Genomic DNA, 10,956 nt, shown 5'->3' on the forward strand with positions numbered 1-10,956 from the left:
CTCCCAGCCCGGCACCGGCATCGCCCTGGGGCTGCCCCGGGGCCGGGCGGAGGAGCCCCCCAATCTCCCCGTACCCGCTGTTTTTCTTGGGATAAAGTAGCAGGGCTTGCCGGAGGAGAGAAATTCAATCGCTCGGGCGCCGGGTTGTTAAACCGAGCCCTTTCTCTCCGCCGAGGTTCCCGGGGCCGTCGGGGGTTCCCTGGGGCGAGGCTCGGTCCGCAGCCGCGCGGGGAGCGGGGTCATGGCCCGGGGGACACCTCTGGGTCCGAACGGGGTGAGGGATGGCTTAAGAGTGAACGGGGAGCAATTGCGAATTAGTAACGTTAATGAGAAGGGACAGTCAAAATAAATAGCGAGGGTGTGGAGCTGGCCCAGACAAACCCTGCGAGCGGGGCGCGATGGCGCGATAACGGGAATGCGATAAATCACGGCCCGGGCCAGCGGAAAAACAGCGCCTGGGCGGCTCGCTGCTGGGGCCAAGGAAATTAAGGACTTCATCAGTACCGATAACTGGGAGTCCCGGGAAGGGACAGTTTAGGGGCGGGAGGGACGAGTCTGTTGGGATGCCATAACCCCGTCAGGCCCCGCCGTCTGAACTGCCCCGGCGCCGGTACCCACAGCCACGCCCAGCCCGCTGTGCTGGGCACGGGCGGCTGGACGGCTACCGGGCTGAGAGGCAAGGTAAAACGGTCTGAGGTGTACGCACTGCTCCTCAATGGACAGGCAGTGCCTGGGCTTTCGGACTGCTCCTCAGCAGTGTCAAGTTCAGCATACTTCATTTTGTGTGGTTTTGAGATGACAGACACAGGTAACACAGCCAGAGAGACACCAGGCCCTTTATTTGTAAGATTGGAGGGAAAAATAATTTTTAAAGTCCATAACAGGCAAATGTTCATGTCCTGCAGCTTGTGACGTTGAGGGTTGAGTTTACTTCCTCAGCCTACATCAGAGGGATCAGAGAAGAGAGATGAGATCTTAGAGTCAGAACCAAGCCCCTATTGCTCCCATGTTCATTTATGCTCATTAATAGATAAAGCGCTGGGGACAAGAGGATGGGGAGGGGAAACTTCTGTGACTCTGTGTACCTACACACGTCCTCAGGGTGTGGTCAGAGCTGTACCAAGGGGAGGTGTTCACGCACTGATGTTTATTTTTCCCCCTTTTGGTACTTCGAATACACCAAAAAGCTGCAGCAGGACTGCAGATGGCTCTGTGAGCATCAGGATTTTTACCAATCTCACACCTCCTAGGTCTTAGTAGCTATTTTTGGTGGGAAGACATACTACTGAGAGTAAATGATGATCAAGTTTGGAACTTGGAGAGTGGCTTACAATTAGCTGGCACAACCCAGTGTGCTTATTACATACCGACTCTATCATTTAAAGGTATTACCACATTGCTAATCACATAACATGCACTGGAGGGACAAAAGGTGACTTTCCCACTCAGTTCTGAATGGCTGCAAGTATTGCTATGGATACCTACAGTGATATTTAATTCCACAAGTAAGGAAATGTGGGCAGAAACTGCTGGTTACAGGTTAAGTTTACAGCATCAAAATGTCAGCAACTTCTCTGCTCAGGGAGAATTAATAATGGTGTATCCCACTGGAAGGTATTAGGTATCTTTAAAATAGTTAAGGGGTTTGTTTGCTTTTAATTACTTCCTGCCAATATCCATAATTCTCTCAGAATGTTCCAAACTCACTTAAAATCCAAGATAAAACTGCTATTGTTTTTCATATCATCAAAAAGAGAGATTAATCCATATTTCAGTAATCTAGGACTAACTGGCTTGTCTCATTTGGTCCAAGTTGTGTGTAATCCTCAGTGGATCTGAGATGCAGGCTAAAAAGGTATTTAATGTCTGTTTTCCAGTTGCCAAGGTCAAACATCACCTAGTGTGTACAGGGAAAGAGGAAACATCTGTTGGAATAATTTAGTTGCCTAACAGAGAGGGTAGAATTAAAATTCCCTGATTTCTTTGGTCTGATACTAAATTTCAATTAAACAATGCATGTATTTGTTCACTTGGACAAGATTTCCTCACTTGCCATGTGGGCACATTTATGCATATCCCTAATTACTGAATCAGCTTTGTCAGGCTGTTGGCAGTAGCTGCACTTCCAACAATTAACTCCAAGATTATTTTACCATTGGGGAAGATTACAATCAAATACACACAACAGAAACTAGCAGCACTGCAGTACAGTTACTACTGCCAGCTACTCCACTGCTTCATACCAGAAACTGTTTTTCAAAGAAATAAAGTAATGTTCATATAACATGGTTAAACCCCCCTGAAACCGATTCCAGGTTGAACTCCACCTTCATGTGCTTGGTGGTTCAGTAAGAGCTGTACAAGCAATATCCAGCAGCTGAGGCCTTGAGCAACCTGGGCTAGTGGAAGGTATCCCTGGCCATGGCAGGGGTTTGGAACTGGATGGTCTTCAAGGTCCATTCCAACCCAAACCATTCTGTGAGTTTATGAACAGAACTAAGAGCAATGTCTGAGGAACATACCTGAGATTTTGTCTGACTGATTTGTTTCCAGGATTCCTGGCAGAGTCTTTCTTTTAGCTTTGTGCATCTCAGGCAAAACTAAAGCATTTGATTTTCCTTTTGCAGGGGGAAATTGAACAACAGCATAAGTGGTTTCAGAGTCAGCTGCAGAAAACAAAGGAAAAAGGATTAATCCACAATCCCAAGGCAAACCACATCTATTTGGTGTTCATTATGACTGATCACAAGTTCCAGTGTATCTTGTTACAGAAAGCAGTGTTAAGCCTTAGGCTGAAATGCTTCAGATTTGATAACTGAGAAGGGAAACTCTGAATGAAGCTATGGGAAGTGCTGCAAACAGAGATGGAGGTAACTTGAAGCAGGTATTGCAGGCAGAGCTGTGTGAGAGAGAGTAGCACCCCCAGTCACACAGCTCCTCCTGGCAGTCGTTATCAGGAGACAGAATATTGCTGTTCCCTGCGGAAGCCCTGGGGCTGAGGCTGAGAGCTTCTCACTTCATAGCTTCCCAAATAACTGATCTTCAGGAGATTTCAGGAGTTAGTCATGTGAGGTAAAGGGCTCCAAAGATCGTGCTCTCTGCCCAAGTCACAGCAGCAGTTTCTGCTCTGACAGCCACAGCCACCCATTCTAGAAATATGGTGAATCCACCCATTTTGAGTCATCTGAGTAATGGGGGGGAACCAACACTGGGGCTAGTGCTAAAGTGAGATTTTTCTATTGGAACAGTTCAATTTCTACCTCTGTGTCTCAGTCTCACCAGCAGCAGAAGTCTTCTGCTTACTGTGAGATGATTGTTTTCTCGTTCCTGTAACACTGCAAATGAGGTGAGGTAATGGATTTGTTTGCTTACAGAAACGCTGACAGGCTGCACTTCCATTTGTCATTCTCTCTTTGGGTTTTCTCCTGGCAGCTCTGGAGGCTTTCCAATTCATTAGGAACTGTCTTTCCACTTCTTTTATTTCTTTCCCATCGAGGGATTCTGTCAAAGAGAAGAGAACATTTTCTGTGATACCCACAGCTAACTCAAAGGCTGTCCAAAGCTGTGTGTGCTGTGTGCTGGCTCTGGATTGGCTCTCTTCAAATCCTCTTCGCTCTTTTGAGGCTTTTGGTAAAAAAAGACACCCAATGTTCCTATCCAAGCTGCAAGAGAGGGTTGACACATTTTCACTACAGAAAGAAGCACTTATTTTTACAACTTTCAAGAGCAGTGGATATATTTCATATCCACTTATGTGCAGCAGCTTACAGAAAGAGATCTACAGATGCAGAAATTAAGGTTAAGAGAGAAGCTGCTTGTCTCAGCAGTCAAGAAATCTCACTGATCATGAGGACAGATTTGTCTCTTTAAGGTTAAGTCCACTCACTTAGGTGCCATAAAGCTTATGCTCTGTGTTTTCTTGGTAGTTTCTGCATTTTTGAGCTGGGCCAAATGAAATTTTGGCCCCAAACTGCAGCTGGGTTAGAGCTGTCCCAAGGAACTGTGATCTCCGTTGTGCACACAGACTTTGGCTTTTTTTCAGCGCCCAGTATTTTGTACTCTCAGACAAGAGAACAACTTCTGTAATAATAACTTTTTAAAGATATTTGTTACCTTTATCCAAAACAATAAAAGCTTAGCAGCAGTTTTGGCTCCATTAGCTGCACATAAATGAAACATTCCTCATTTGCCGTAGATCTCCATGGCAATGCTGGTGTTGGCACACAAGCAGGATCAGTGTTACCAGCTGGAGTTTGGGGCTGGCTGCTGCTTTTCTTTTTTTACCTAAAGCTGGTGACTGTACCACAATCCTGTCCCTGTACTTGGGTTCCTGGCAGATGGGGTTCCCTGTAAGATCCATTTTGCAGAGCTTTGTCCATTTGTGTAATGCCACTTCCAAGTCCTGCAATTGATACAAAACCAGAACATCGTGATTGCTTTTCCCCACCCTCCAGAGTAAGACCCAATAGGAATGTGACATGTTCAGCCAGGCCCAGATCCTGCAGACAGAAGTAAGCTCAGTGAGGCTATTCCTGTGTCACTATGCACATTAAGAACAGACATTTTCACAGGGGGGTAGGCAGCACTCCCTGAATCTATCATAACGGCACAGAAGGAATGGTGATACAGTTGGGAAACTGCATTTTTAAAGATACTGGATAATGACCACTGCACCTAAATCTGAGGAATTCCCAGCTCAGATGTCTGTTGATGCACCCCATGGTCTCAGTGAGCCCCCAAGGTAAGTATCTGATGGATGCTGGCAGTTTGTGGGAGAATAAATACTTTGCAGAGGAAGAACAGACAAAAAAAGGCTAAAAACTGAGTGAACCTCCAGAGATTTCCTCTCTCTCTAAGCAAACCTGCATTTTACAGGAGAACCAGAACTCCCCCTGCAGATCTGTGGGTGGTCAGTTGGAGCATTGGCTCGAGCAGTGACACTTTTGACATATACCTTTCTCCATCTGAGTCTCTGTCTGCTTACCCAAGGGCAGTATGACCTCAAGCAAACCACTTCTGTCTTTTCAATACAATAAATTCAAGATAAAAGGATGCAAAGCTGAGCAGATTGGTCCTTTCCACTCAGATACCCAACTTTCTGACTTTCTGCTCCAAATTTCACTTAACTCCTTGTCAGGCTTCCTTCTATGTATGGAAAGCATAAGGAGGAGTTAAAAATCTGTGTGAATAGGGGAGGAGAGATAATTTGTCTTCCTCAGTTGTAATCATTTGGAAAAGATCTACTCCTCCTGATGTGACAGTTTCTCAACAGCACAAGGCTGTGGAATTCTGTAGCTGGAAGCCAATCCAGCAGCATGCAGTGATGTTGGCAGTGATCTTGGCTCCTTCAGACTCAGAAAATCACCTGGGCAATGCAAACAGGGAGAACTCTGGTGTTTCAGGCTCTTCTCCCTTGGTAGAAAATCCTCCTGGGAGTACTCCCTGGGTTACCTTGCACATGTTTAGAACAATCAGATAGAAGAGGAAGCGGCAGCACAGCCTCACCCCTCCAAACCACATGAACTTTGATCTGCTGAAGGGGAAGGGTGATAGCATCCATTGTTACTCAGTGACTGTAAGGTCTTTCTAGAAGAATGGAGAGAAAAAGTCTGGTTCTGTGAGGAACAGCACTGATAAAACACTGGTCTGAAGACCATGCCAGATGAGGAAGCGTTGATCCATCTCATGATGGGACAAAAGCTTTACCAGTAAGTACCAGAACAGCAGTATGGAAACCCCTCACGTTGAGGTGCTAACAGTCGCAAACACAACAGTTTAGGGGAGAGGTATTTCAGGCTGGGCTGGTTAACAAAGAAATACCATTGAGCGAGTGGATTGATTTATTCTTTGTGCATTCAGGCATTGCCAGTGAGAACTGTGCTGTGTTCTAGACTTCACCTGAAAGAATTTTTTCACATAGTAGTTTTGCAACACGAAGTTGCCGTTGCTGAAATGAAATGTTTGGTGTAGCTGTGATGAATGTACAGAGGGCGTCCTGTAGGTTTTTGTTAGCTGTTGCTCCCTTGCTAAATGACCCAGAACATGCTTACTCCAGAGCATGTTTAGCTAAGAGCACTCTGATGCTGTGCTGAAATCTGATTACCCTTTGGACACGCTCGAGTTGCTCATTGCCTTCCTGTCTCTCCGAAAGCGCCTCCACTTCCCAGCCTCTCTGCGTGCTGTGCTGAAGGGACCAGGCCCTCTTCTGGGCAGTCTCCAGTTGATAAATGATCATGTCAGGCTATCACTGTGAGGGCTGCTACAAAATACTGACCAGCAAATTATATTCCAGGGGGGAAAGGAGGATGAGTGCCTTAGCAGGCAGCTGGAGTGCTGGCAGTAATGTTCTTGCCAATTAGTGATGGCCATTTAAGAGCTGGTGTGTGACCAGTGTGCTCCAGTTTGATGGGAGATGTCCAGCCCAGCTGCCCTAACTACATCTGCAGACAGCCATTTGTCACCACTTTGATTCCCTGTCATAATCTACTGGAGAAAATCTATAATTTTTCTCTTGTTCCTGACTCAATTCTGAAGTGAACGAATTCATCTTTTGTGATATCCTCTTGTCATAATCAATAGCGGGCAGAGGTTGAATCAATTAAAGACTTGGGAAATACTGATTTTTAAAGCTATTTCTAGCTAGGTTTTCTCACACAAGTCTTCATCTTCCTCAAACTAATGTCGTTAATAAATAATACTCTGGATTTTGGGGAGTTTTGTTGTTGTGTTTTTTAAACATTCCTTTAGTATTCCAACCCAAACTGCAGCCTCAAAGTCCTTGTGAACTTGACTAAAGCAAAGCAGAAGCTCAAAAGGATAAATAAATGAAGTAGCAGGCAATAGAAAATAAATTAAAATCAATTAGACTCTTAATAGCTGCCCTAAGATATACTTTATCCATGTGGAAGCTAGTCACACTGCTGAGTAAAATGACTTCATTTTGTCCTGTCTCCTGCTCAGACTGCATTGTATAAACTTCAGTCATGTGAAACAAGGTCGTTGCCTGGATGTCTGTTAATTGTGCTAACGATGCCCTGAATTAGCCAGAGCCTCAAGTGCTTGAATTTACTAGCTCTAATTTTCAGCATTGCTGAAAAGACGGGGAGGATGGGTTTGGTAATAGGAATAAATCTAGTTTAAAATAAATGAAGGTTTAGATCTGAAATAATTACACTAATTATACAGAAGAGAGAAAAGAAGGTTGTGTTTCCTGCATTTCTTATGCCTCTCTTTCTTTTTTGCAAGGATTCAGTGTTCTTGCTGCTGCCATCTCCTGCCCCACAGATGAGCGCTGGTGGCCAGCCCTGCCCAGACTGGATGCCTCCTCCAGAGCCCAGGGGTGAGCTAAACAGAGCAAGTGTTTATTGGAATACCTTCATGCACTGAAGCTGATTGTCAGCTGCTGTGAGATAAGAGAGATTTTCCAGCACTGCCAGCTCTTCCAATTCATCAATGTTGTTATTGCTGATATTCAACACGGTCAGAGATTTCTGGAGGAAGAAGAGCAGAATAAGAAAACAATTATGAGTGAAGTTGTAAATTCTTACAGGAAGAGAAAGCACAGGAAGCAGAGCATGCAGATAAAACCACCCCATGCATTGGTTTCTGTTGGCTTTCCATTCTGTCCTAGATGCTGGCTGTTTGGAGCTAAAGCCAAAGCAAAGTAAGATTATTTATTTCAAGATTTCTTAGTCAGTAAGGAATCGTTGGTTTTCTCTAAACATGTCCCATGTTTGACAGAGCTCTGCAGGTGGTGCTGACTCTGAAGTGCCAAATGGACACAGCCAGTGACTGCTGCTTTCCAGGGTTCCATCCTGATACACCTCATCTCCTCAGTCAAAAGATTCATGATGTTGTCACCAGAACCTTTGCTTGTGGTATACAGTGAGCTCTGTGGTCCCATGTCTTGACTTTTTCATCTCTGACAGCATTAAGGGCCAGAAACAGATAAAAGAAGATGAAGTCTTAAAGAAGGACCAAACACCTAGCACTGGAAGGATAAAAATAGAATGTGTAGCTTGCACAAAGGTGTTAGATGGTCAAGAATAGAAAACAAGACCCATGCCAAAAGACCTTAAATAAAAGCCAGGAAGAACAAAATGTGAGTAACTGTAGGCCAGGATGCTGCAAAGCACTGAAGTACAGGAGTTAGTATGCTGGGAAGGTACAGCTATAGAGCCTCCCTCTGGTTTCATCATTCCTCCAATACAGAAGGACAAAGTGAAAGTGCTCCCCCAGGAAGATGGCAATGCTGATTAATGGCTCATTGAAATTCTCCAAGTGCACTTACTGCCAGGGACCTGAGAGATCGTGGATCAAACACCAGCTTCTCACCAAGGGGCAGGCGTTGGCTTTCAATGTGTAACTCTCTTATTTTGTCAGTTTTATCCAAACCCTCTACCACAGCGATGCAGTTGCCCCCCAGATACCTGCAGAACAGAACACAAAACAGATTGAAAGCTTTTGAAAGCATAAGCAAACAGCAGGCATCAATATATTGAACAATAAATAAACATTCAAAAGTGTTGAATAATAACTGGGAACTATAACAGGAAAAAAGTAAATTACCTAAGGTGAGTAGAACATGCAGCTAACAAAGTATTTTAGCAGTCTTTATTATTATTATTATTATTATTATTATTATTATTATTATTATTATTATTATTATTATTAAATGGCAGAAAAGGAAAATAATCCAAAAGCAAGTCAATATATTATTATTACTAAATGGCTGAAAAGGAAAATAATTCAGAAACAAATCAATATATTAAGATTATTATTAAATGGCTGAAAAGGAAAATAATCCAGAATCAAATCAATATATTATTATTGTTAGTATTATTATTAAATTGCTGAAAAGGAAAATAATCCAAAAGCAAGTCAATATATTATTATTATTATTATTATTACTAAGTGGCTGAAAAGGAAAATAATGCAGAAGCAAATCAATATATTAATGTGATATGTCATTACTTAAAAAATAAAACTCATAAGTAATTACTTTTATTTGCAAAGCAAAAGTGAAGAGCTGAAAGGACCCTAATGGCTCCTTAATTTTTTTCAATTTCTTAGTGCAATGATTAATCTTTTAGCAAGGCAATAAATGAAATCTTCTCCACTTACAGTTTTTCAAGGTTCTTCAGTGAGGAGAGGTTTTCCATAGCTGCAATGCGATTGTTCTGGAGGTAAAGGTGTGTCACATTTGAAGCAAAGTCCAGGTTCTGGATGTGCCTGATTTGGTTATCGTACAGATACAGAACTCTGAGGTTTTTGCACAGGGAGAAGTCACCCTGAAAGAAACAACAACAAATTCATGCTGCACGGAGTTCACTCACTGCCTGCTTCTGCAAGCTGCTGATTTTTATGCCATGATTTGTACATTTTTGCCCTCAACAAATACTTTTAACAACTATTTTTCCTAGGAAATCTGAACTATTGTTGGTAATTAAGTCAGGGCTTGCAGAAATCTGCATGAATTTCCTATTACTGAGCTCGAAGGAAGGGTGACAGGGTTAGGTTTGCAGGTTTAGGCTTTGGAAATGAAAACTTCTGGATTGTTTTTTAAATTAATAAGCCCCAGGGAACATTTTTTAGTTTTGTTTTTAAGTAGATTTTAACCTGACTAATTTGAAAAAGCCACTACCAGCAGTCCCAATTTGTTGGCCTCACTTGGCTTATTTCCTGTTCTTGAACCCCCCTTTCCTCCCTCAGATTTCCTCTGAAAGCTAAGGAATAAATCACAGAGTGAACAGATTGTGCTTCCACTTAACAACTCTGTCAGACTCCCAGAGCTAGAAGAGGTTGGCATTAGCGAGAATAAAACAAGGGTTGCACTTAGTAATCTGTAATAGCAGCACTGCTGCCTTAACAAAATAAAATACCATCTGCAAAATTACTAATTCCTGACATCATCTGCTCCACAGATTGCATTTTTAGAAGGGCAATCATCAATAAATACAATTTTTTAAATAAAAACCCAAACTGTTGCAGAAAAGATGAGTTTTGCAGACTCAGTGCCAACAGACTGTATAGGAATGTAGGTCTCATTGATTAACTGGAAATATATTTTATATATACATACATAGATATCTTTTAAATGAATTTAATATATAATATTTATGAGATTAAATACATTAATTTGAAATACAGGCAAGTGGAATTATCCTTTCCATTCTAGTGCTTTCCAGAAAGCTCCTTTACAATGCAGCAACTGTGAAATAATCAAAAATGGTTTGATTTGATTTCAGAGCTGGAGATTTCTCTTAATCTTCTCTCTCCTGTGAAATAATGCAAAAATTACTTCCCTCTGACACTTTATCTCTCATAGAATTCCCTACATGGGTTTTCTATTTTAATTAATTAATGGCAAAAATAGTGTACTGATAATACCTTCTTGTCTCCTACACAGATGATAAAGATTTCCACGGTTTCAGGTAAGTAAAATAAGATTTTTGCCACACAAAGAAAGAAGAGTTGGGTCTGTTGTAAGAACCCCTGCAGCCTGCTGGAGTTACACTCCTCCACTTTTTGTGTTTTGTATGAAAAGTCAGAGCTGAAAGATTATTTTAATGTTTCAGAAGTCATCCATCTAAAACCCATCTGAACACTTTCACATACAGTGTTCCACACAGTAAGAGCAGTGAAGGCTGAAGCATGGTTCCAAACATTAAGGCTTAATTGCAGGTCAGGGTAAACGTTAAAATACAGCTTTTATAGAACAGAAACTTGGCTTTGCTTGTCCCCCTCCTTGACAATAAACAACTCATCACAAGAACAGCAAAACACCTGAGCAGCCAGGTTAAAAGCAATAAAGAAAACCAATCTCACAATCACATCTATGTTTTTGTCAGATAAATTCAGGTGAGTTATTTTCCGCAGACACTGCCCAAGGTTCTCCTGGCTGTGGTTCCTCTGAGCCACACTTCTGGCAATCAGCTCTGTTGTTAGTCGAACCAT

The 10,956-nt window shown here is 42.5% G+C and overlaps 1 protein-coding gene across 1 annotated transcript; it reads right to left on the reverse strand.

The window, feature by feature from the left end:
• Positions 1 to 124: 124 nt before the first annotated feature.
• Positions 125 to 10,956, reverse strand: PPP1R42 (protein phosphatase 1 regulatory subunit 42). The gene is made up of 9 exons (XM_054394652.1): positions 10,828 to 10,956; positions 9,124 to 9,290; positions 8,291 to 8,429; positions 7,374 to 7,490; positions 4,285 to 4,402; positions 3,373 to 3,501; positions 2,523 to 2,666; positions 382 to 510; positions 125 to 285 (listed from the first exon to the last, which is right to left on the reverse strand). Exons 1-9 carry the CDS (start codon positions 10,954 to 10,956, stop codon positions 125 to 127), a joined length of 1,233 nt encoding a protein of 410 aa, XP_054250627.1.

This window comes from Indicator indicator, chromosome 31 (assembly GCF_027791375.1).
Source record: "Indicator indicator isolate 239-I01 chromosome 31, UM_Iind_1.1, whole genome shotgun sequence".
Taxonomy (NCBI): Eukaryota; Metazoa; Chordata; class Aves; order Piciformes; family Indicatoridae; genus Indicator; species Indicator indicator.

Excerpts from the sequence above, each read along its gene's own strand:
- PPP1R42 (XM_054394652.1), bottom strand. The coding sequence starts at position 10,956 with ATGGTTCGACTAACAACAGAGCTGATTGCCAGAAGTGTGGCTCAGAGG. Across the intron at positions 8,430-9,123 it reads CTGAAGAACCTTGAAAAACT|GTATCTGGGGGGCAACTGCA; the intron begins GTAAGTGGAGAA and ends TCTGTTCTGCAG. Across the intron at positions 3,502-4,284 it reads GGTACAGTCACCAGCTTTAG|AATCCCTCGATGGGAAAGAA; the intron begins GTAAAAAAAGAA and ends TCTCTTTGACAG.